The 27,605-nt window shown below is 37.4% G+C and overlaps 1 protein-coding gene across 2 annotated transcripts in view; it reads left to right on the top strand.

Annotated features, from left to right (window-relative positions):
* The first annotated feature begins 1,517 nt into the window (after nucleotides 1-1,517).
* The window catches only part of LOC149554586 (uncharacterized), a 64,021-nt gene continuing 37,933 nt past the window's right edge, over nucleotides 1,518-27,605 (top strand). Inside the window, exons 1-2 of one of the 2 annotated variants that reach the window (XM_089828643.1) lie at nucleotides 1,518-2,025; nucleotides 2,771-2,899. In XM_089828643.1, the coding sequence (XP_089684769.1) occupies nucleotides 1,705-2,025; nucleotides 2,771-2,899 (450 nt within the window). In that variant the 5' untranslated portion in view covers nucleotides 1,518-1,704. The remainder of the gene's footprint in view (nucleotides 2,026-2,770; nucleotides 2,900-27,605) is intronic. The other variant, XM_089828644.1, reaches the window with a different exon arrangement.

Here is a 27,605-nt window from a genome sequence, read left to right as displayed (position 1 = left end):
ACTAGATTTTATATATAATTTAAAATGTTTAGAGTAGCACTATCATTAATCTCACCATTATATAATTTAGATTTTAGAAGGTATATTGATCGGTTGGTGATGAATTTTATTGGTTCAATAATCTATAAACTTAACTCTAAATTAACCAAAATTTTGACATAGGAGGATAACACAAAATGTTCCTCTAAACCTTCAAAGCCACTTAGCAAATCTCCTATCCTAATTTACATATAATTATGCAACAATTCTTTAGGTTAATTAGGGATGATGATCCATCTCAAAACTCTAACATGCTGAAAATCTTTTGGATTAAATTTTTGTTTCCAATCAATCTTTTTAGGTTATATCCTTTAAAATAGAATAACAATAAATATGATAATTTCTTCTTCAAGGAGATTTTCTTACAATCAATGAACAATAAATGTTCATCTAGGGTAGTTACTTACTTGGTGCTTGAATGATTTCTCAAGCCATCTAATAATGCATTGCACAAAGGAACTAAATCTACACCACTTTGCATATATACCATGATTTTGGCAATAATCCCATAGTCCCTTGTGTAGATGTTGCTCATAATCACAATGCTCACCTCCTCATTCATGGATACAAGGTATCGTTTGAGCCCTGAAATATCAGATAGACTTTAAATCACATTAGGGTTTTTGTAATTGCACTCAAAAGTTGTGGGAACTTTAAGAGCCTCCTATCTTGATTGATCGCCATCACATTGTCTAGGATTTTCCTTGACCAAGGAGATCTAGTCGATAAATTGATGGAAGTTTCCATAAGTAGCTTCACATTTTTCAGGGATCACTTTTCCATAGGTAGCTTCAAGATTTCTATTACTACGATTACCTACAACCTCGATATTTTTTAGTGTCCTCTCACCATTTGCCAAACTTCATCTGCTCCTTTGACCAATTTTGCCAATGTAAACTCGAATCTAGGGTTCCTCTTTCCCCAATTTCACCCAATATATCTACTAGAAGATGTAGAGTCTCTATACCACTTCTTTCGTTGATGCTTATTTTTTCATGGCGTTGGCGCCTTGGAATCCTAGATCAATCCATACATGCAAAAAACCCAAATTGTTTTAGTAGAGTCCTTGAATGATTGTTTTGTGGGGCATTCTTAGTATTCCTTTGAATCAAAGGATTCATCATTTGTCCTTGTTACAAATTTAGCACTGCAAAATGATTTTTTAGTTTTGGAAACCCTTGCCCTACAATGTGGTTGCTATATTTTGTCTTGTTATAAAATTCAAATTGCTTGTTTGCCTTAGCATTCACAACCGATAACAAATCCATAACAATATTTTAATTTATGACAATTTTTATAATTTTATTCCCATGACAATTAATTATTTTATTAGCTGTCTATGAGCAACCCTTCCCTAATGTAATCATAATATAATTTTCCCTATGCATTGATTAAAACAAAATCAAGTTTCCAACTTTATATTAGACAAATTTTTAAAGAAAAATCTCACAAAATCCACCCTTATCCTATTAAAATATACGGTGAAGCTTCCCTTGATGGAAGTACATCCTAATTCTAGTTCTAGCTCGGTTTCTACTAAAATCGACGTCCTTGGAAGGGACAACTAGATTATTGCCTTGATAAAATCCAGTCGTTTAGCATATCTTCGAATGTGATCGTCATTATATCATCCACACCAGCTGAAGCCATTGAGTTATACACAAAATGGGGGAAGAGAGGAGCCGATTAATATCCATATCCCACATTCCAGCACGCCCAAAACGCAACCCAGAAGAAGAAGAATGGAGGGCAGCCATGTTATTCATTGGAAAGGGCCCCTCTGCAACCCTGCAATTCCTTCCAGAAGAAACCAGATCACTATTATATGCCTACAAATCACAGGCACTGGATGGGCCATGCCCAAGTGGTCAAGATGGATCACTTGCCATTGATAGGGCCCTGAGAGTGAAGCAGGAGGCATGGAGGGCTCTTGGGGATATGCCCAAATCACGGGCCAAAAGAGAATTTATTGGGTTACTTACGCAGGTATCTTTCAAAAATAGTTTTCAGGTTTCTACTAGAGTAGTCGAATTCAATTCGTTTCTTTTCTGATATAAATTGCCCTTTTCGCTGATGTCCCACATTTAGAATTTTCTTATTTTAAATCATTTTTTCAGTTTTGAGATTTGATTGAGTGAAAGTATTTGCTTTTATGTTTTTCTTTCATGGTATCTTCAGTAAGGATACCAGGTACGTCAGAATCAGTCTTAGGAAGATTTCATCGAACTAATCCATGTCTGCTTACAAAATTGAAAACTAGAAAAGTTAAAATAAGAAAACAACTATTAGAAACAATTCTTATATATGATGACTTTCCAACAACTTCTTGAGTTTGGTGCCGTGCATGAATCTCAAGGCTAGTCAGGACCTAGTTTGATTCCAGAAGAGCATTACAATTGAGGAAATTATGGACGAAACTTCTTGAAATCTAAAATGTATATAAAGATGTTGATCTGGGGTTCATGCACTCTATCAAGGTTATGCAAACGCTCTCTGGCGAGAATTGTGGCAATCCATTGAAAAATCAACGTTTCTGACTCCAAATTACTTCAGTCTTTATTCATATATTATGTTTACATAACATTAATACATTTGACAAAGTATTTGTCAACAAATAATATGTTCTTTCTTAGAAGTCACTTTGATTACATATATTTTCTCATTTTTCGAACTGAAATGATTTGCTTGCCATTCGATTCTTGTCAAATAATTATCTGTTCACTCTGCGCAGGTGTTGCCTGAGTGGAAGGAGTGGTGTAAGCATCACGGTGATTTGGTTGAGAAGGAGGAAGATACTGATGGGGCTTCTAAAATTGTGAGGGAGTTTTTGAAAAGGATAAGCTTGAGGGCAAATCTATGAGTAAGTTTCGGACATTATGTCGATTTGCATATTCTTGATTTAGCAATAGATTGGACCAGTATTTAGAAATATTTATTTTTGTTTAATTTTTCTTTGCTTTAGTTTGCTTGTGTCAGTTTTGGAAACCATGTTCTGTTGCATTTTTGTTAAACCGTTGAATATTCAATATAAAAAATAATTATTGTTTTTTTACTTGATAAATCTTGAGGGAATTTTGGATTTTAATTTTTCTTTGCTTTAGTTTGCTTGTGTCAGTTTTGGAAACCATGTTCTGTTGCATTTTTGTTAAACCGTTGAATATTCAATATAAAAAATAATTATTGTTTTTTACTTAATAAATCTTGAGGGAATTTTGGATGCCAATGTATATGACATCTTTGCCAAACAGTCGGAGTATTTAAGACAATTGTTTCTAAATAAATGTGCTTGGTAAATATTTGTTAAGGCTAAAGGTGGCATGTAATATGGTGTGAGATAACATTGGACCACATTGTGTAGATGTATGAGCACAGGGGACGTCAAATTTCAAATGTATTCCCTTCACTGCAAACGTATGTGTAAAAGTTGGATCCCACATTGTTTTCAAGTATTGTATAGAAAAACAATTAGTATTTTTTTTTAATAAAACTGTGTGGTACTGTTGGTGCTTCTACAATTCTTAAAATTACCATCTAGTAATGCCCCGTACATGTTAGCTTTTGCCTTAATAATTCAAAATATAATTAAAATAGATAGCACTCTACATAAGGACTTATTATTATCTTCATGGTATTCGTAAATACTGGGTGAAGCAATTTGTTGCCTATAACATGAGAGGTGAAGTTTGGACTGCGTGAACTTTTCAGATTAAAATTTTGAGTAGGTTTTGAAGTGATGAGACTGAGGGTTCAATAAACTTCATATATATGCCTTGCAGCTATTTTCCAAAGGCCCGGCCTTCTGTATGTTTTCCAAATGAGCTAATTACGTTTTGTAACTGGGCAACCTATAAAACGGACCATAAATAGTAGAGGTGGTGAGACTAATGACCTTCTACTGTTCATGGTGCTTGGGTGATATCTTTACATAAGTGAGTAATCATGATCCCCTGGATCATGCAGTCTCAGGCAACTGCTACATGCCCCAGTGTATTAGGTTGTTGAATTTTATACACCCAAGTTTCAGACCTAGAGTTTCTCATAAGTCTGGGTTTGTGTTTTGTTTAGGAACCATGTCTGAGAAAGCTGACAAGGAAGGGCGCACTTATGGAACTTGCAAAATTCTGATCATCTTTCAAGAAGAGTGGCTGTCCGTGAGGTTTTTTGTTGTTAAAATAGCTCTGTAGAGAATAAAATATTGCTTTAGGTGAATGTAACATGTACCTAGCCAGTGTAATTGCAATGCACCATCAATTGCAGAACTCGTTAGATTTCAAAGTTAAAGTCCATGTCAAAAAAGTTAGGATAAACTGGAGGATTAGGATTAGATCGAAAGTTAGGATTATTATTTGGAAGATTGTAGTGTAAGGACTTAGATTTTGGGTGGAGGTGATGGAGGGGTTGTACAAAGGTGGAGATTGACATATGGATAAGGGAGGAGATGATGGATGTTGGATGAGAAGTTTCTATAGGCGAGGGATAAGAGGGAGACATGGATGGGGAATAAGATGGATGAGCATAAATTTGGGGGAGTATGAGCAATAGGAGATGGGTTAGAATTGGATGGGAATGGGGATGGGGATGTGGAGGGAATATAATACTAAGGAGGTATCTAACCATGGGCTCACTTTCATTGTTGAAGTGATAAATGAGGGCAAAATAGATGTAGACTTGGCAATTGGTAACAGGATTGGTAGATCCTTGGATATGAGAGGTGGTGGCTTGGGAATAAGATGGATTCACCTTGTCAAAGGTAGTTGAAGGAGAAGCAATGGATATGCAAGGATGTGTAATAGAATAGTTTGTGTTAGTCATTACTTGGGCAAAAGGCATTTGATTGTGGGTATGTGATTGGTAGAAGTTTGGGAAGGTTTCCTATTGACAGTTGTTTCAAGGTGGTCAATGATATTCTTCACTATCATTGAGAATACTCTTCAATATCATCATAGGGGCTCATACTCAGATTTGCTAGCAAGACTATCCTCGTCCTCTTCATGACTGTTGATGTTTTGTAGCTTCTCTCTGCTAAACAGTAGCAAAGATATATATACACTTAGTATATATAAGATTGTGATTATGTTCATGAACAAACATGTGCCATGAGGGGACATGTCTATTCTTTACTCACTTACTTATAAATATAAGAGGATGCTGCATTTAAAAAACACATACCAAAGAGGCAGTGCTTAGTACATTTGCAACAATCTACGAAAACAAACATGGTATCAGAGCACATTTCAATCTTGAGATGTGTAAAGCATTTAAATTAAGATGATTCCAGGTTTAGAGATTTTACCTGATTGGATAGTCAAAGACAATTTCTTTTTCCTATGAGTTGATATTGTCAACATCAAATTAGTTTTGCGGATGAGAATAAGAGCAGATAAATAATCGTTCAAATACCATTCAGGATGCCCTTTTGGACTTGGCATGCACAAAGATATATCACCTCACTGCCTTATTTATTCCAGAGTACTTCTAGTTCTGGTTTTCAATTGGCAGACCAGATGAGCCTCCATCGCAGTAGTTTTTGGCGGGCAGTACAGTGGTTCAAATTATGTAAACTTGCCATCAACATCAGATAAAAGGTCTCAGTTGTCAGAATATATACCAGATAAAACATGATGCAGGGTCTATGTGGAAATATGAGCAGGTTGGAGGGTCCGATTGAAATGTCTAAGTTGAAATTTGGGTGATGTTCCATGTCATAGGAGCACATGACTGTTGTTTGGCAACTAAATTTGCTTGTAGGGGCTTGGTTTGATTGTGGGGAACACCTATTTTCCTGCGAGTTTCCGGGACGGGGATGGCAGGACAAGTTTCTAGGACGGGAAAGTTTTTTGCCGATTTTGTGGACGGGGGAATGACAAATGGGGACAGCTATATATATACAGGGAAAATCCGAAAATATAAAATATATAGGGAAATTTACATATATATAAATTACATTCATATGAAGACATGGATAAACCGTGCTATTTAAACATCATCGAAACTTAACATACAACATTTCAATAATCAAAATCAATGCTTAATATGCTATAATGCATTCATAAGTTAGAATTATAGTAAACATAGATGTAATATTAAAATAATAACATAAAATTTGAAATATACCCAAGAACATAATTTATAATTCATTTTCAATAGCAACATGAACAATAACCCACCTTCAAAATTTAAACACACCACTATCATTTAATTCTGAAACTACACTTTCAATTCATTGTAAGTGGACTGATATTATTATTAATACAAAAGGTTCTCTATACAGTTCTGATCATGATACAGGTTTGTTACAGTAAGACGGTATCTTGATGCAACTTCAATATTCACCATATCTTCCACAAAAGATCCAAATCAACCCAAGACCAACCTAGCATTGATTTAATGCTAGAAAATGACATAAAGACGCATGTTCTAGGTCTATAATGCACTTTTCAGACTTTCCCAACACCTTGGAAATGGTCTGCTGTATAATTTTGAGTGTGTAGTGTGACTATAACAACAATATTAATTCCATGATTCTTAACGTAATGTTGTCAAATACTAATCAGAGGGCCCCAAATAGTAGGAATTAACTACCAAACAGTAATAAACATGTTAGGGTGAACTTGGAAGGAGGGGCCCACTTTAAAATTAAAAAATATGTATTTTCTAAGTGCTGACGTTGTCTATAAAATTGGGGATGCCCAGTCGTCTTGGGGACTTCCAAGGCATCCCCAACCATCCTCGAGATGTGCAGAAGTCCCCAAAAAAAATTTCTGAAGTCCCCAAGTTTCCAGGATGTTTCCTTGGAATTTTCAGAAATGGGGGATGGGGGAGGGGGGATGTTCCATACAAGTCGCCCTCGTCCCCGGGACATACCCGTTTCCAAAACGTGGCCCTTTTGGGCGTGGATGCGTCCCTGGGGTACATAGAGGAACACTGACTTCTCATAGAATTTGCAAGAAAATGGTTCTGCATACATGGATTTTTTTTGGGATGGATTTGTGCCTGCAGATTAGAACACATTCCATGTGATACAGGTGCGCCATTTCACATGCAGAGGGGAGATGACACAGACTCCAATTGGCGTTGATTTTGGCCTCGATGGGAGGGGTGCCAATTTTTTTATCACCGGCCAAGTATGAAGAAGGGAGGGAAAATCCAATGTATGATTTGGTGAGTGCTGATTATCAAGTGCGTGGAGAGGAACATTTTTAAGAGATTTTTTTTTGAGAAGGCACTGAATTGCATGAGCAGGGACATATCGACTTACAGAAGGAACACTTTTGTTTTTACCAGCCTTGAGGAAGAGGGGCATCGTTTGTTACAAATGAGCATCCAGTGTTTGGGACTTTATGGATGTGAATTGCATTTCAAAATAAGACTGAGCGACTAAATGTTGAAGCGCAAAGGCTGGTAGATTTTGCACAACAAGGAGCCAAAGATTTTCTTATAGAAGGTTAATTGTAGTGGGAAATCATACTGTGCAGGGGCTGACATGGCCATTTACATTGAGGGAAAGCTCAGATGTATTTATCTCACATTTGCTAGGCACTGGGGTTTCAAAGTTCTTTTATAACCCAACAATCATACAGACTAGGTAAGCGTTTCTTACATAAGGCAGGTTTACACGCGTGGGACCCATAGGGCCAGACTGGCACATTGATGATTAATTGTGAACCAACAAAGTGATGACATGGATGGCATCCTGGCAACCCAAACACCAAGTAGACATGCATCCAATTCTTTGACTGGATGAACTTAATTAATATCAAATACTGATTTCGAAGACTACACCAATTATAGGATGCAAGGCTTGTCATGGAATCCATATGAGATTGTGCATGTCGATTAGACCTTAACAGAAAGAAAAAGGTGATATGACCAGCGTAGTTAAACTACCATTGAAGGTGTATTACTTTGCAAACAAGGATGAAGATGTTGAAGGAAATTTGTCATTGATGTCAAAGGTACAATGAGATTAATGGTCAATGATGTCAATAAGTCTATAAGGTAATTATTAGAAAATTGATGAGCACGAATGTTTTACTAAATTATTATTATAAAAAAAAGAAATAAATCAGGAGATGCCTGCTTGCCTGCTAAGTACCAAGAAAAAGGAATGCCAAGTCATAGTTGAGTTGCCAAATCAGCATATGCCTATTAAGGTTGTAGCTTTTGTTGGATTGAATTGACCTAGAGATAATCCCTCTATGGTCATTGGTTAATCATAAATTAGACAAGCACTAATATATATATCTACTTATATGTATGTCATATTAATATTGTTTAGCTAATGATTAATTTATAAATTATTAAAGAGACATGTCTCCTCTACGGATATATATATTTCATTGAAATCTGCATTTGGTACACACCAATATAATGGCAGTGTTATTACATTTGCAGAAAAATGATCTTATAAAACTTAGCAATGCCACATAATCAATTTACTTAAAAGTTTTAAAGTAAAAATAACCTCAAAGAATGATGAAATAGAGCTGGGTGGTTGAAATGAGGGATTGTATTTAAAGATAAGGCAATAAGAAAATAAGGAAGGATCATATAATCTAGTATGACAGTGACAAAGAATATAAGAATACATGTCACCTATAAGAGCCCATAGATGCAATATATTGACTACAACAACTAATATGGGAAGACAAGACAAGTGACGTCTATAAAGCTACAGCAGAAGGGAAACCAAAGCGTTATTGGCAACAATGTCAGCGACAAAATATAATATGCAGTCAATCATAATGTATGAAATGGCCAAGGCAGATGAAAGCGTTATATATTCAGAGATTGAACACGAGCTTCAGCGGCTGACTATTTTGAAGACACTGAGGAATCTATAGAAATGGTTAAAGAAAAATCAACACCATGTAATGATGAAATTATGGAACACTTAACATATGCGACGAAGGTAGGAAGAATGATTCTTTTAGACAAAACAAGCCAGCTTAATCATCAATAGTGAAGAATGAGTGATAAGACAAGACTTATGCAGTGATACTGAACAGTATATATCCTGGTAGGCAAAATATTATTATCCATTAATATTAATAAATGGATGGTGATAAGAATCATATACATGGTGGTGTTTAAATTTGTGAAAAGAAAATGTAACCAAAGCTGCCAATAATCAGAGTATCTATTGGGCATAGATAAGGAACGGTGAGGAGAAAAGACAGTAATATTTTCAGATTTTCAAAGAGAAATACCCTTCTCTTTGTAAAGGCTGGATAACAATTTATCAGACAGTGAACTATATGCCATTTGATGTCACAGAGATGGTAATGTTGATTAGGCCACAAGGATGGAAAAATGAACATTTATGGACGGACGACATGATCAAAAGGAATTAAAAATGATAAAATTGAAAGTCAGTGATGGAAGTATGAGACCAAGTGCCTATTGATAAAGTTTGGATGACTAATTGTATGTGTACGTCTACAGGATAAAACCTTGTATGCTTGATACATAAAGCACAATCCATTAGAAAATGCTTCATAAGCACATCAATGTTGTTAAAGGAATTCAGAGTCAGCGTTATTATGTGCACGTGTAAAAGGTATCAAGAGAATATTTAATATGACAACCTTTGGTGATATGGCAACAGAGCTATTGTGAGTCAGCCAGTAATTCTTGCATCACAAAGTATAATGTATGCAGAACGATTCAAAGGAAGCGACAATATGAGCCACGTTATAGCAGCATATTCATACATATATATAGAAAAGTGGTCATGGATTCCGGAAGACAACCTAATAAGCATCAACTACATATGTAGGAATTATTGTGTTAGCTTGAAAGAAAACAGAGGAGACATTGGGAGTTCCCAAAGGATTGAAAATGATAATGTTACATGTTCCGACTGTTTATATGCAGCAATAAGTTTTTAGCAATCATTATGTATACTTATATATAAGAAGAGGACATTTATAAAGGTTTACATATTGCCTAGACGTCAATGTGTCAGGTGGAGTTTGAAATTAATTCAGAGAGGCCATGATGTCATCAGAAAAGTTCTGGAAATTAAATGAGTGAATATAATTTAATTATTAGTAAGGAAGAGTTGTCTCCTATATTGAAAGATCACAACCTTTTGATGGGTTGTGATCTTTCAATTTACTTCAATTTATTAGCTTCACCAGAGTTGTGCGTGCATCGCATCCCCTTGGTACCTGGAGCTGTACTGGTACAGAAAAGACCTTATAGGATGAACAAAAATTATGCCGCTAGGGTAGATGAAGAAATTCAACGTATGCTTAATGCAAGGATTATCCTCAAAGCACATACAAGTGAATGGGTATCACCCATAGTAATATCATTATAGGAACCAATCCAGATCAGAATTTGTGTCAACTTCAGATGCCTAAACGCCGTCACTGTAAAGGATCCCTTCCCTATTTCATTTACGGACACAATACTCAAAGAAGTGGCAGGACATGAGATGTATTCGTTCATGAACAGATGCTCGGGGCATGATCGCATTTCAATTGTAGAGGAATATAAGTTGAAAACCACATTCGTGGTAGAGGATGGGGTGTACGCATATAACCGGATGTCCTTTGCTCTATGCAATGCACTTGCCACATTTCAAAGAACAATTCTTCACATTTTTTATAAAACGGTTGTGGGTAACTTTTGAGCTTTCCTTGACGATTGGTCTATCTTTAGTGGGCAAGACACACTTGGCAGCGCTAGGATAATGTATGGAAAGGTTCCGACAGGCTCAATCCGAAGAAATGCAGATTTATGGACTCACATGGCAAGCTCTTATGTCACATCGTATGTAAGATGGGATTAAAGATCAATCCTAACAAGGTACGGGTGATAGTTGAGATAGAGGCCCCCACTAATGTAATCAGGGTAAAATCTTTCCTAGGTAAAATGCTTCCTAGGGCACATTGATTATTATAGGCGATTTATAAAGAATTTTGCCCAAATATCCTATTCCTTGGACTGACTGAAATGGAAAGGGGAATCTTATAACTGGGGAACGAAGCAAGAGACTTCCTTTGGCAAATTGAAGACCAGACTGTTGGGGTGATGCAGAAGCATCCTGGCCATTGCGTTATCCCGTTGATTTTGTTGGTTGATGCCAAGTTATAGCAATTGCTGAGTGTTAGTAAATTTTCAGTCATTGCCGAATTGAAATTTTCCACCGTCGTGTTAACATACTGGTTAGCGTGTTATCCCATTTATTCTGCCACTATCGACTGAGTGTTCCTTCATGTGCTGTGTGTTCCTATTGGTGCCAAATGATCTTGTATGTGCGAAGTGCTAGTATTTGTTTTTTGTGTTTGTTTCTACTTTCGGCCAACTTGGCGCATATTTAATTTCGTGATGGGTATTTTATATTTGTTGAGAACTGACTTGTGGCTTGGTTATGCATTTAATGTAAGGGTTTATTTAGTTGGTAATTTGTAATAGGTCGACTTGTGGCCGTGCAAGTATTTAAGGGTATCTTGGATAGAGTCTTAATGAGAATTTGGGACTGTGGAGTCTTGTTGATGCGAGATGTTGTGAGGTTTTCACACTATCGCCCCAAAATTTTGGGGACCCCCTTTTTTTCGATTGCCTTAGCAATTTTCGGTCCAGAGGTTTCAAATTTGAAGATTTCACGTCTTGGACACCTTCAGGGCCAGTGGGGAGAGGGTTAGATTTATTTTCACCCAATTTCAACTTGATTTTCCAGAGCCACCAATTTCATCCTTAGGCCGAACAAATTTTAAAAGAGCAACACTTGGCAGGATAAAATTGTAAATTTTGCACTTAGACATTTTCTTCTGAAAATTTGGATATAATTGTATAAATTTGGATAATTTTCAAAAAATGAAAATTTTGTTAAATCTAGTCTTTTGGAAAATCTTTATTTTTTTTGGTGAAGAAAATTAATTTTTGTGATGGTGAAATAAAATTGCAAAAATTGATTTTTGGCTTTAGAAGAAATTTTATTTTATTTTTGTCAAAAAAAATAAAAATAAAAAATTATTGGCATAGCAAAATCGATTTGGGTAAGAAATTGCAAAAAATTGGCTTTAATAGATTAAAATTGCCTTGAAATTTTTTTGCCTTGAATGAAATTGGTAGTTTAATATTGAAAAATGGCTTTTGGTTAGCCAAAATACAATTTTAGTGACGTATTAATTGCTAAATCCTCATTAAATGGAAATTTATAACATCTTCAAGGCACCATTTAATTTTTTTTTGCAATTTAGAACTAATTGGCAATTTTAAAAGTTAATTTTCATCATGGCAAAATTAATTTTGGTTAAGTATTTAATTGTGGGCCATAATTTTGCATTAATTATTTGTTTTTCTTTCTCCCAGGGTCCAAGAAGAAAGTTGGGTATAAGAGGAGGCCTCTCTCCCATTTCTTCCTCACTTCTCACTTCTCCTTCTCAAGGCGTTGGTGAGTTTGCAAGAGCAGATCTGCACTTTTCTTGTTTGGCGAATTTTGTGGAGGGCGAAATTTGTGGGAGCCGAAATTTGTGGAGGCCGAAATTTGTGGGAGCCGAATTTTGTGGAGGCCGAAATTTGTGGGAGCCAAAATTTGTGGGAGATAAAATTCTGATTTTTGCAAGTGGCTGCAATTTTTGCCCTAGGTTGGGAAATTTTATTTGGAGGTGAATTGCATGATAAATTTCTAATTTGCAAAGGGATTTGAACTTCTTGAAAGTCATATCCTAGGTTCCGAAAAGTCGCTGTAAGTTTACTAGTTAAGGTGAATTTTCATCATCTAGAGTTGCAAAGAGTGCTTAAGTTGACATCCATCTTTTGTTCTAGTCTAAGGATTGCTCAGCTTGGTTCTTCTTGCCTTTTGGTCCACCACTCTACCATCCCGTAATAGCGCGACGAGCATGGAGGATGATAGTGCAAGTAAGAATCCCAAGCGGGCGAATAGTAAGAAAGACAAAGAGGATATGACGCCCAAAACTTCCTTCTCGAAAATGAAGTGAATAACCAACACCAATATTTGTACAGTGGACATGATACGGACGAGGGACAAACTGAAGGAAGGACAATCCCCCTTGGTAAAGAAGATGTCAACGAGACAAATTTTGGATCGAAGTTGAATGAGTTGGGAAAGGTTGCTATCAAGAAAAAGCATTTGGGCAACCTTTCCTCTCTCAATGCTTTTATTGGATTTGAGAAAGAATATGAGAAGTATCACGAAAGGATACTACAAGCAGCAAGTGGTGTGGCAAAGCTAGTGGAATTCAGGGCAAAGCACACACCCTGTCCTCATATGGGAGAAGTTAATGAAAGGCTAGCTAAGTTCATTGCCTTAGCTAAGAAAATGAAAGAAAAGGGAAGATTTATATTAGAAGATCATTTGATGTAAGCCCAAGTGGCAATTTCTCTTTCATCTAGAATAAGACAAGTCTCTATTTCTGATTGGCCACCATTTTGGTGCCTTCTCATTAGTTGCCACTTTTTGCACTTTTTTCATTGGTCCATTGATGAGGTGGCAGCTTCTCATTGGCCGATGGGGTGGCAACCCTAATTAGGGTTTTGAGGATCCAATCTAGATCGTTGATCTTGTTTTGATCTCCACCGTCCGTTGTATTTTTGGCCCCTATAAAAGGACATTTGCTCTTATTTGTAAAGTGTCGGAGAAATTGTTGCGAAAATAATACCAAAATTGCTCTCTTTTTCATTGTTGCGATTGGCATGTTGATCAAGAACATTGGGTGTTATTGCATGTTTTCTACTTCCACTTAGATTTCATCTCAAGTTGTTTAAGTTGTTCAAGTGAGGTTAAAGTAGATGAATAGTTGTATGGTAGCATTGGTAAATGTTTGATAGGGATCAATACTAGGCCACTAGCATCCTAGCGGCTGGTTGGGAAGCTTTGTGTGGTAAACTAGTCTATTATTCCTTTGAATCATTGCACCTATGGAAGTGAGGCCGCTGGTCAGCTCTCATTAGGTTCGATCCCCGTCCATTTGCTAACCTTCCATTCATAGTTAGGAGTAGAATAGTGAGTAGTTGGGTAGTCGAAGCTTAGAGAAGTAAGTTAAGTGATAGAACTCATCCATTCACCTTCCACAACCATCGCTTTCCCATCAACATCATCACTGGCAGACACATCCTCCATCACCACCACCATCAACATTATTTGCCTCTGCATATGTCACAAATTGAGTCGTCATCTCCATCATTCCACCAAAGTCCAAGTCATCCTCAAATGAATGGCGTAAGGCTGCCTACGTGATTACTAGCAAATCACATCGATAAAACTAAGTGAGTATCCAACGGTGTAAGGAACATTGGAGCTATTGCTTATGTCTTCATGAGTAATAACTTTTCAAGAGAGGAGTTGCATGTTTGATATCCCATATTGAATATTCAAATCCTAATATGTTATGTAAGTGATGCAAAACTTGCATCAACATTATCTGGTGCTAGAAGGAGGGCATGAATTCAAATTCATTCTTGAGGAAATTGGAGCATTGGTGAGGCATTCACCCTCCATCGTCGCACATCAACATTATCTGGCGCTAGAAGGAGGGCATGAATTCAAATTCATTCTTGAGGAAATTGGAGTATTGGTGAGGCATTCACCCTCCATCGTCGCGTATCAATATTATCTGGCGCTAGAAGGAGGGCCTGATCGAAGTTCATTGGAAGGTTGAATTGAAGCAAAGATTGAGGAATGAGCTTTCAAGGTTAGATTTGAGATGAGAGATCTCTATTAAAATCAAAAAATTCAAAAAAAAGAAAAAAGAAAAAGGAAGGTTTCTCAATGGATAGGCGAGTGGACGTTCATCCCATTTGGTCTGATTTGAACAAAAGGTTATCTCCATTGAATTTGTCTCAACTTGCAGCACCAGGGAAATGTAGGATACATGGTACTACGGATCATGGGGAGATGAATTGTTTGGTGTTTCTCTTAAGAGTGGACATGGCGTTAAGAGGAAAATTTTCTTTTTCACAAATACATGAACCTGCGGTCTTTGTCCATTCAGAGGAAGATTTTCTTGTTTTCAAAGAAGATATCATTAGGGAACTAAACAACATATGTGGAAAACGTTATTGGTGCCTTGCACATAGTCTCATATATTCAGAGTCTACTTGCCCATCTTGCCAAGACACCATTGACTTGGTCAAGTTTCAATTGGGTTGGTATGAGGAAATATCAGTAGGGGGTGGTAAACATTTCTTTCAGCTTCAAAGTTGGACACCAAAGAATGAAGAGGGTGAGATATATCAAAATGATGTGGTTGATTCTGATGTTCAAGATAACCAAGTGGATGAACCTTCACACATTATATCACAAGGTGGAGTGGTTGACAAGAAAATCGCGGTAAGCAAAGGAAAGGATTCCACTGAGATCCTGATTGAGTCAGATCCGGATGCTTCATTTGGCTAGGGTGAAGGCATGTTTGAGAGCTTCAAGAACTTTGTGACTAGAACTGTACAGCAAGGAATGGAGTCGAGTAACCGAATATCAGTAGAAAACTTATTATTACCCAATTGGTGCAGAATTCACAATGCATTCCACTCGGAGTTATCTTGCTCCTTGTGTACAGTGGCCTTAGAACAAGTAGAAAAGAGAATCCCAGGGGCTCTAAAACGAGAAGATCAACATGGCAGACAGAAGGTTGAGATTCAACAAGTTGATGAAGCAAAAAATCAACAGGTAAAGACACACGAAGAACTACAAATGGGACATCAAAAGGTGGACAAAAAGGAAATCTTTGGTGAGCATTCATGCATAATTCAAGGGGTGACTCTTGAGGATGGGTTGCAAAAAGTTTCAAATATCCTTAAAGAGGAAGATAATCAGGTGTGTGAGTCGAACAAGGAATTACAAGATATCACAAGAGAGTTCAAATATGAGGAAAATATTGATAAACCAATACAAGATGCTAGCTCCACCACATTCTTTGGGGGGATGCTTGAAGATCCTACCAAAGAAATACAAAAGGAATCATTGCCCAAGGCACTTCAAGGTGATCGAGTTGTAGCAGGTGGCATGATTCACCATCAACTTCGACCTCCAGAAAATTTGCCACTTGAAATGGAAGTTGATAGACAATTCACAAAGACGTATGATGGTTCTCCTATCAGTCTTGTAGGTGCTATGTTTGGTGAGAGTCTACATAAAGAATGGCAAGATGTTCCTGAAGAGAGTTCAAAGGGAAATTACATGCTAGATGATGAAGCTCCTATTGACGAGGATATGCAAGGATTGTTGAGTGGTGATCAAGTTGCTCCCGTGGTAGAGGAAAATAAAGAACAATGTGGGTTGATGCTACAGTTGAATATTGTGTTCGAGCAACTTGGAGAGGTGTTTGATGAGGAAAATATCAAGGAATCCTTGATTTTTGAGGATACACTTGAGGAGATTCACAAGGATTCATGGTTCACTGTTCATAGGGACAAGTCCCCAAAGGCGATATTTCATGAGCTTGATTCCAAGATTGATCCTGCCTGGACTACTAATGAGTTCGATGTTGATGCTATTGGGATGGTTCACCACCAACTTCGACTTCCTGAGACCGTGGAGATTTTGCAGGTTCCATTTGAATTTGAGTCATGCCAGGTTGTTTCTTTCCCTGCTCTTAAAAATAAAAGGTTTGAAAGTTTTTATTTTGATTATGGAAATTCTGGAGAAACAACTTGTATTTGGATTAATCATGGGCCCTATGAGTTGCCTCAATTGTTAGTCTTGCATGATAATTTTCTAGAGTTTGAGTTTGAGGTGACCAATTTTATTTCAGAGTACAAGGATGAGTTTGCGAGATTGAGAACTATCACCCAAACCTTGTTACTTTTGAACATCTTGAGAAACCATGTTAGATCCAGTGTATATATTAGATTGGTTAGTGTTGTCTCTTTAGGGTCTTATACATAGTTAGGGTAGGTTTGTCTTGGACCATTTGGTTCAAGAGAGTGGTTTAGGTTTACTTTCAGTTAGTAGTTTAGTTTGCTTTCAGTTCTTTAGAGTAGAGTTTGTTTTGGACCATTTGGCCCAAGGGTTTAGAGTAGTTTTCTTTTAGTTGTTTAGTTTTGGTTAGGGTAGTTTTCTTTCAATTGCTTAGTTTAGGTGTTCCGAGGGAGCTCAAATTTGATTTGTATCAGGTCATTTGACTTGAGATCTTCTAGCTTCCCTTAGTTAGCAGTTTTGGTTTTTGGGCCTTTGCAAGTATAAAAGGGAGGGTCCATGTTATCACTCATGGGCGAGGTGTGTTGATTTTACATTTTTGGTGACAAAACAAAGTCTGTCTTGTTCATTTCTTGAGTATATTTGACGAGGTTCAGAGATTAAAGGATGTGTTTAGGGGTTGGTCTATGGCAGAACTCGATGGATGTTCTTAAGTTATCTTTGACATGGTTACAACATTCTACTCACACTTAATTGCTCTGAGTTCTTGATGTTTCGAAGTGAAATTGGACTTGGTAAAAATCTTACACTTGCTTCAGTGCCACTGTGGTCCTCCAAACCCTCTGTAAGCTTCATTGCCTGCAAACCAAGCAAAAGATTGAAGAAAAGAAAGAAAAAAAAAGAGAAATTATGTCATGAGAAAAGAGAAAAAAGCATTATGAAGGTGGAAATAAAAATGAAATTTGGTTCAAGGGTGTGCAATCGTCTCTACTGGTACTATAAAAATAATCACTAAAGGTAGAACCATGATTGTGGTGCCACAGCGATAACTCCGTCAGGGCTATAGACGCTTGACTGGCAGCGGGGCTCTATCCAGGTTGCTTTTGAAGTAAGGATATTATAATAGCTAAGTTTAATGGATCTAAGAGATTATCAAGTTCTTGGCGAGCGGGGAATAAATCATTTGCACACACGTAACTTATGGTTGAGTGCTTAGGTTCAGCTTGAGAGTTCTTTACCTTGTTGAGTGCTCGCCCTTAAGTAGATCTGCGGATAGGCCATCCTGAGATTTTTGTTGTAAGTTACTTATTTCTTGAAATGTTCAAGAACATTTCTTTGGGTTGATGCTAGATGTTGTGAGGTTTTCACACCATCGCCTCAAAATTTTGGGGACCCCCTTTTTTTCGATTGCCTTAGCAATTTTCGGTCCAGAGGTTTCAAATTTGACGATTTCACGTCTTGGACACCTTTAGGGCCAGTGGGGGGAGGGTTAGATTTATTTTCATCCGGTTTCAACTTGATTTTCCAGAGCCACCAATTTCATCCTTAGGCCGAACAAATTTTAAAAGAGTAACACTTGGTAGGATAAAATTGTAAATTTTGCACTGAGACATTTTCTTTTGAAAATTTGGATATAATTGTATAAATTTGGATAATTTTCAAAAAATGAAAATTTTGTTAAATCTGGTCTTTTGGAAAATCTTTTTTTTTTTTGGTGAAGAAAATTAATTTTTGTGATGGTGAAATAAAATTGCAAAAATCGATTTTTGGCTTTAGAAAAAATTTTATTTTATTTTTGCCAAAAAAAAAAAAAAAAAAAAAATTTTATTGGCATAGCAAAATCGATTTGGGTAAGAAATTGCAAAAAATTGGCTTTAATAGATTAAAATTGCCTTGAAAACTTTTTGCCTTGAATGAAATTGGTAATTTAATATTGAAAAATGGCTTTTGGTTACCCAAAATACAATTTGATGACGTATTAATTGCTAAATCCTCATTAAATGGAAATGTTTAACATCTCCAAGGCACCATTTAATTTCTTTTTGCAATTTAGAACTAATTGGCAATTTTAAAAGTTAATTTTCATCATTGCAAAATTAATTTTGGTTAAGTATTTAATTGTGGGCCATAATTTTGCATTAATTATTTGTTTTTCTTTCTCCCAGGGTCCAAGAAGAAAGTTGGGTATTAGAGGAGGCCTCTCTCCCATTTCTTCCTCACTTCTCACTTCTCCTTCTCAAGGCGTTGGTGATTTTGCAAGAGCAGATCTGCACTTTTCTTGTTTGGCGAATTTTGTGGAGGGCGAAATTTGTGGGAGATAAAATTCTGATTTTTGTAAGTGGCTGTGATTTTTGCCCTAGGTTGGAAAATTTTATTTGGAGGTGAATTGCATGATAAATTTCTAATTTGCAAAGAGATTTGAACTTCTTGAAAGTCATATGCTAGGTTCCAAAAAGTCGCTGGAAGTTTAATTGTTGAGGTGAATTTTCATCATCTAGAGTTGCAAGGAGTGCTTAAGCTGAAATCCATCTTTCGTTCTAGTCTAAGTATTGCTCCGCTTGGTTCTTCTTGCCTTTTGGTCCACCACTCTACCATCCCGTAATAGCGCGACGAGCATGGAGGATGATAGTGCAAGTAAGAATCCCAAGCGGGCAAACAGTAAGAAAGACAGAGGATATGACACCCAAAACTTCCTTCTTCTCGAAAATGAAGTGAATAACCGACACCAATATCTGTATAGTGGACATGATACGGATGAGGGACAGACTGAAGGAAGGACAATCCCCCTTTGGCAAAGAAGATGTCAACGAGACAGATTTTGGATCGAAGTTGGATGAGTTGGGAAAGGTTGCTATCAAGAAAAAGCATTTGGGCACCCTTTCCTCTCTCAATGCTTTTATTGGATTTGAGAAAGAATATGAGAAGGATCACGAAAGGATACTACAAGCAGCAAGTGGCGTGGCGAAGTCAGCGGAACTCAGGGCAAAGCATACACCCTGTCCTCATATGGGAGAAGTTAATGAAAGGCTAGCTAAGTTCATTGCCTTAGCTAAGAAAATGAAAGAAAAGGGAAGATTTATATTAGAAGATCATTTGATGTAAGCCCAATTGGCAATTTCCCTTTTTTCTAGAATAGGACAAGTGTCTATTTCTGATTGGCCATCATTTTGGTGCCTTCTCATTGGTTGCCACTTTTTGCACTTTTTTCATTGGTCCATTGATGAGGTGGCAGCTTCTCATTGGCCGATGGGGTGGCAACCCTAATTAGGGTTTTGAGGATCCAATCTAGATCGTTGATCTTGTTTTGATCTCCACCGTCCGTTGTATTTTTGGCCCCTATAAAAGGACATTTGCTCTTATTTGTAAAGTGTCGGAGAAATTGTTGCGAAAATAATACCAAAATTGCTCTCTTTTTCATTGTTGCGATTGGCATGTTGATCAAGAACATTGGGTGTTATTGCATGTTTTCTACTTCCACTTAGTTAGATTTCATTTCAAGTTGTTTAAGTTGTTCAAGTGAGGTTAAAGTCGATGAATAGTTGTATGGTAGCATTGGTAAATGTTTGATAGGGATCAATACTAGGCCACTAGCATCCTAGCGGCTGGTTGGGAAGCTTTGTGTGGTAAACTAGTCTATTATTCCTTTGAATCATTGCACCTATGGAAGTGAGGCTGCTGGTCAGCTCTCATTAGGTTCGATCCCCGTCCATTTGCTAACCTTCCATTCATAGGTAGGAGTAGAATAGTGAGTAGTTGGGTAGTCGAAGCTTAGAGAAGTAAGTTAAGTGTTAGAACTCATCCATTCACCTTCCACAACCATCGCTTTCCCATCAACATCATCACTGGCAAACACATCCTCCATCACCACCACCATCAACATTATTTGCCTCTGCACATTTCACAAATTGAGTCATCATCTCCATCATTCCACCAAAGTCCAAGTCATCCTCAAATGAATAGCGTAAGGCCGCCTACGTGATTACCAGCAAATCACATCGATAAAACTGAGTAAGTATCCAACGGTGTAAGGAACATTGGAGCTATTGCTTATGTCTTCATGAGTAATAACTTTTCAAGAGAGGAGTTGCATGTTTGATATCCCATATTGAATATTCAAATCCTAATACGTTATGTAAGTGATACAAAATTCGCATCAACAAGTCTTAGCGTGGAGTAGCTTGGAGATAGAAGTTTGCATTTGAGTCTAGAGATTTGTTCTTCTTTGAAAGATGTATTCTTCTTTGTAATTGCTGTAACTCGAAAGGTCGTACAGACGGGCATGTTGGATGTAAATGTCTTGATTCAAATATATGAAATATTGTCTCCTTGGATCTGGATCTCGTTCCTCTTGTTCATTTTCCATTGTGTATTTGTTTGCTGGTTTTTGGATCACCTCATTTTGGGGTACATCCAGATTTGCGTTGCATCATGGGGCCACCAATCCTAGTGTATCCTAACTATGATAAGGAATTCCACGTACATATGGGCACTTCCAACTTTGCAATTGGTGAAACTTTTTCACAAACAGGTGATCATAGCTTGGACCATCCCATCTATTTCGCTAGTAGACTATTGGCGAGAGCTGAGAAGAACTATAGCACGATGAAGCGGGGAACTATAGTTCGCATTTGAGTCTAGAGATATGTTCTTCTTTGAAAGATGTATTCTTCTTTGTAATGGCCATAACATGGAAGGTCGTACAATTAGGCATGTTGTATGTAAACTTCTTGATTCGAATATATGAAATATTGTCTCGCTAGATTTGGATCTCGTTCCTCTTGTTCATTTTCCGTTGTGTATTTGTTTGCTGGTTTCTAGATCACCTCATTTTGGGGTACATCCGGATTTGCGCTACATCATGGGGCCACCAATCCTAGTGTATCCTAACAGTGTTAAGGAATTCCATGTACATGTGGGCGTTTCCAACTTCGCAATTGGTGAAACTTTGGCACAAACAGGTGATCATAGCTTGGACCATCCCATCTATTTCGCTAGTAGACTATTGGTGAGAGCCGAGAAGAACTATAACACGATGAAGTGGGGAGCCCTCAGAATGGTCTACACGGTGCAAAAGTTCAGATATTATCTGTTGGCAACATTGTTCATGTTTTATGTGGACCACTAGGCACTAATGTAACGGATGAATAAATCATTCATACAGGGGATGGTGAGCTGATGGTTGCTGCTACTTCAAGAATTCACCTTCACCATTGTTTTGTGGCGTAGGAAGAGCAACGTGATCGCAAATCAACTCTCTCGGATCAAGTTAGGGAGTTGCCGTAGGGAATTAATGATGACTTCCCAAACGTGCACCTATTTCGTATTGCTATTCTCCAGAATGGTATAAAAGCATTGGAGAATATCTATCAACTTCATAGTTTCCAAGAGAGATGTCATCGGGAGAGTGACAAAAGCTAGTACTGAGGAGTAGAACATTTCAATTGATCAATGGACTATTGTATAAAATGGGCTCAAATCAAGTGTTGAGAAGGTGTGTTATGGATGAAGAAGTGCAAAGTATCCTAAGGGAAGCTCATGAAGGCCCTGATAGGGGGGCATATGGGACCAGACACAATGACACTAAAAGTCCTGGTAAGGGCTATGGTGGCCTACCTTGTACAATGATGCCAGGGAGTGGGTGGTTAGTTGCGATACTTGTCAACGAGTGGGGAAACCCTTGAAAAGGGATTTCATGCCACTTAATCCTTCACAAGTGCAAGAATTGTTTGAGCGTTGGGGCTTAGACTTTGTGGGACCTTTGAAGGCAAGTAAGGCTCGGAGATGTTGTTATATTGTGGTAGCAACAAAGCATCAAACAAGGTGGGTGGAAGCACAGGCAATGCCAAATAACTCAGTGGTAAGTACGACAAGGTTTATTTATGAACAAATCATTACACAATATGGTATTACTATCCAGTTGACCAGTGATAAGTGTTGATGTCAGTTTTGTACCACTACATAACATATAGGAATTGAATACTTGATATGGAATATCAAACACTCAACCCTCTCTTGAAAAGTAAATACTCATGAAGACATGAGAAAAACTCCAATGTTCGTTACACCTGTGGATACTAACTCAGTTATATTAATGTGATTTGCTGGTTAATCACGTAGGTGGCCTTATGTTGTTCATTCAAGGATTGTCGAACTCTTGTTGTGATGGTGATGATGTCTGGCTTTGTAAAGTATATGAGTGTCAAATGATGTTGATGGTGATGATGATGGAGGGTATGTCTGCCAATGATGCTTCTCCTAACTTCCTTCTCGATTGAACTCCAACTACTATACTACTTGTTGCCTTACTCTTACTCCTATGAATGGAAAGATTAGCAACTTGATAGGGATCGAATCTGATGAAAGCTTACTAGTGGCTCTACTTCCATAGATGCAATGATTCAAGGAAAAAAAGACTAGATTACCACGCAAGGCTTCCTAACTGTTGTGAGGTTCTCACACCATCGCCCCAAAACTTTGGGGACCCCCTTTTTTTTAATCGTGTTGGAAAAGTTTTGGATTGTCCAACAATTTTGATTTGATTTTTTTGAGTTTTTTGAAGCCTTAGATGCCTTCAAGCCAGGTGGGGAGACACTTAGCTTATTTTCACCCGGTTCCAACTTGATTTCTAGAATGACCAATTTCATCCTTAGGCCGGACAAAATTTCAAAGGGCATAACTTGGCAGGATAATATTGTAAAATTTGTACTTAAACGATTTCTTTTGAAAATTTGGATAATTTTCAAAAAATGAAATTTTGTTAGATTTGAACTTTTTTGGAAAATCTTGAAATTTTTTCGGTGAGAAAATTAATTTTTGTTATGATGAAATCAAATTGCAAAATCGATTTTAGACTCTAGAAATGATTTTATTTTTGTTAAAAATAAAAAAATAAAAAAGGCTTAGTAACATCAATTTGAATTGAATTGCAAAAATTGGCATTAAATGGATTGAGTTTGCCTTGAAAATTTTTAAGCCTTTAATAAAATTGGTAATTTAATATTGAAAAATGGCTTTTGGCTAGCCAAAATTTGATTTTAATGACATATTAATTGCTAAATCATCATTAAATGGAAACATTTAGCATCTCCAAGGCATTATTTATTTTCTTTTTGCAATTTTGGTCTAATTGGCAATTTAAAAAAGTAAATTTCATCTTGGCAAAGTTAATATTTAGCTAAGCATTTAATTGGGGGCCATAATTGTGCATTAATTATTATTTTTCTTGCTCCTAGGGTCCCAGTCGGCCAGCTAGGAGGGAGTGGCAAGTTGGGTATAAGAGGAAACCCCTTTCCTCTTTTCTCCTCACTTCTCATTTTTTCTCTCCATGGAGTGAGCGATTTTGCAAGAGCAGATCTTCTTCTTATTTTGGCAATTTTTGGCTAAGGGCAGATTTCTTCTTCCTTGGACGATTTTTGCAAGGGCAGATTTCTTCTTCCTTGGACAATTTTTGCAAGGGCAAATTGGTATTTTCCTTGGATGATTTTTTTTGCAAGAGCAGATCTGCACTCTTTTTGCTTGGCGAATTTTGTGAGGGCCGAATTTTGTGGGAGCCAAAATTTGTGGAAGATAAAATTATGATTTTCAAGAGGGGCTGTGATTTTCTCCTAGAGCTAGGGCCTCAAGATTTGCAAGGGGTTTGAAATTCTCGAAGTCTGATCTTAAATTCCAAAAAGAAGATCTCACTATTGGTAAAAGTAATTTCAAATCATTTAGAGTTGAAAGGGGTCCTTAAGCTGATTTCCTTCTTTCGTTCTTGTCTAGATATTGTCTCCCTTGGTTCTTCTTGCAATCATTGTCCCCCACTTTACCATCCCGTAATAAGGCGACGAGATGGAGGATGGTAGTGCAAGAAAGAATCCTAAGGGAACAAACACTAAGAAAGAGAAAGAGGATATGATGCCCAAAACCACTTTCTTCTCGAAAATGAGGCGAATAACAGATCCAGCTATTGGTAGAGGTGACTTTTAATCATTTAGAGTTGAAAGGGGTCCTTAAGTTGACTTCCTTCTTTTGTTCTAGTCTAAGGATTGCCTCCCTTGGTTTTGCTTGTCTAATTGTCCACCACTTTACCATTCCGTAATAGGGTGACGAGGTGGAGGATGTTAGTACAAGCAAGAGTCCTAAGAGGACAAACCCTAAGAAAGACAAAGAGAATATGATGCCCAAAACACCTTTCTTCTCAAAAATGAAGTGAATAACTGATACCAATGTTGGAACAGTAAATATGCTACAGGTAAAGGATAGACTAAAGGAAGGACAATCCCCCTTGGCAATAGGAGATACAGAGGGCAGTTGCACATCACAGCCCAGGCGTCGACACTTCCATTACAACCATGATGAAAGACATCAGAGCAACACGTGATTTTGAAGATATCAGAGAAGAGGACATCAATGAGACGAGACTCGGATCGAGATTGGATGAGCTAGGAAAGGTTGCCATCAAGAAGAAACATTTGAACACGCTTTCCTCCTTAAATGCTTTCATTGAATTCGCAAAGGAATATGAGAAAGATCATGAGAAGATGCTACAAGCAGCAAGCAGCATGGTGAAATCAGCTGAACTCAAGATGAAGCACACACCTTGTCCTCCTATAGAGGAAGTCAACGAAAGGCTAGCTAGGTTCATCACCTTAGCTAAAAGAACAAAAGAAAAGAGAAGAGTCATATTAGAAGATCATTTAATGTAAGCCCAAGTGGCAATTTCTCTTTCTTCAAAAATAGGACAAGTGTCTATTTTTCATTGGTATCCATTTTGGTGCTTTCTCATTAGTTGCCACTTTTACACTTTTTTCATTGGTCCATTGACGAGGTGGCATCTTCTTATTGGCCGATGGGGTGGCAACCCTAATTAGGGTTTCTAGGATTCAACTTGGATCGTTGGTTTTGCCTTTGATCTCTATCATCGGTTGTAATTTTAGCATCTATAAAAGGCCATTTGCTCTCATTTGTAAGGGTCGGAGAAAATTGTTACATAAGATAATGCCAAAATCGCTTTCTTTCTCATTGTTGTGATTTGCATGGTGATTAAGAGCCTTTGGTATTATTGCATGGTTTCTACTTCCAAATAGTTAGAGTAACATTTGTGAGGGAGTTATGTTGGAGGATTGTTGCCAAGATACTATCAAAATTGTTCTCTATTCATTGTTGTGACTTGCAAGGTGGATATACATGATCATTTTGGTGTATTGTATGGTTCTTCCCATCTCTCAAATTAAAGTAGGATTTCATTTAATGTTTAGAGTAGAAGTAGATGGCTAATTGCATGGTGATGTTAGTGAATGTTTGATAGGGATCAATACTAGACCACTAGCATCCTAGCAGCTTGTTGGGAAGCTGTGTGTGGCAAACTAGTTTATTTTTCCTTTGAATCATTGCATCTGTGAAGGTGGGGCCGCTGGTTAGCTTTCATTAGATTCGATCCCCATCCATTTGCTAACCTTTCCATTCATAGGAGTAGGAGTAGAATAGTGAGTAGTTGGGTAGTCGAATTTCAATCTAAGAAAGTTAGGAAGGTAGAAGTCATTAGAACCATTATCGCCTCCTCCTTGCACAATCAACATTATCTGCGCTACACCCTCCACCATCACCGTCACCGTCACCATCAACATCAACATCACCTGACACTCATACAAAATCATCACCATCTCACCCAAAGCCCAAGTCATCCTCGAATGAATAGCGTAAGGCCGCCTACGTGATTACCAGCAAATCACATCGATAAAACTGAGTAAGTATCCACAAGTGTAAGGAACATTGGAGTTATTCTCATATCTCATGAGCAATAACTTTTCAAGAGAGGAGTTGTATGTTTGATACTTCGTATCAAATATTCAATTACTAATATGTTATGTAAGTGATACAAAACTCGCATCAACACTAACTAGCCGCTAGGATGCTAGTGGCCTAGTTTATAGATCCCTATCAAACATCCACTAATATCACCATATAACTATCCATCTACTCTTACTCTTAACAACTTTCTTGAAATAAAATCTACTTTAACAACTTCAATGAAATTTAACTCTAACTATTGGAAGTAAAAACCATGCATTAACACCAAGTGTTCTTAATCAACATGCAAGTCACAACAATGATAAAGAGAAACAATTTTGGTATTATTCTAAGCAACAATTTTCTTCAACCCTTTCTAACTTTAACTATTGGAAGTAGAAACCATGCAATAACACAAAGTGTCCCTAATCACCATGCAAGTCACAACAATGATAACACAAGCAATTTTAGTATTATCTTAAAGCAACAATTTTCTTCAACCCTTTACAAATGAGAGCAAATGGCCTTATATAGAGGCCAAAATTACAACCAATGGTAGAGATTAAGAGGCAAAATCAACGATCCATATTAGATCCCAGAAACTCTAATTAGGTTTGCCACCCCATCGGCCAATGAGAAGACACCACCTCATCAATGGACCAATGAAAAAAGGAAAAGTGGCAACCAATGAGAAGGCACCAAAATGGTAGCCAATCAGAATCAAACACCTATCCTACCCAAGAAGAAGAAGAATTTGCCACTTGGGCTTACATTAAATGATCTTCCCTTGGCTAGTCTGTCATTGACTTCCTTCATGGGAGGGCAAAGCTTGTGCTTCATCTTGAGATCAACTGAATTCATCATGTTGCTTGCTGCTTGCAGTGTCTTCTTATGATCCTTCTCATATTCTTTTGCATATACGATAAAGGCATTGAGGGAGGCAAGGGTGCCCAAATGTTTCTTCTTGATGGAAACCTTCCCCAACTCATCCAATCTTGATCCAAATTCTATCTCATTGACGTTCTCCTCTTTAATATCTTCAAAATCAAGTGCAACCCCAACATCGCTCATCATGGTTGAAATGGAAGTGTCAACGCTCGGGATGTGTTGTGCAATCTCATTTTGTATCTCTTCAAGTATCCTCAATCTAATAGTCAAGGCAACAAACCAAGACTTCACCGTACTC

The sequence above is a fragment of the Cupressus sempervirens genome, chromosome 5, assembly GCF_028749045.1.
Source record: "Cupressus sempervirens isolate cs-2001-9-10 chromosome 5, ASM2874904v1, whole genome shotgun sequence".
Taxonomy (NCBI): domain Eukaryota; kingdom Viridiplantae; phylum Streptophyta; class Pinopsida; order Cupressales; family Cupressaceae; genus Cupressus; species Cupressus sempervirens.
This window is presented reverse-complemented; position numbering and strand designations above follow the sequence as displayed.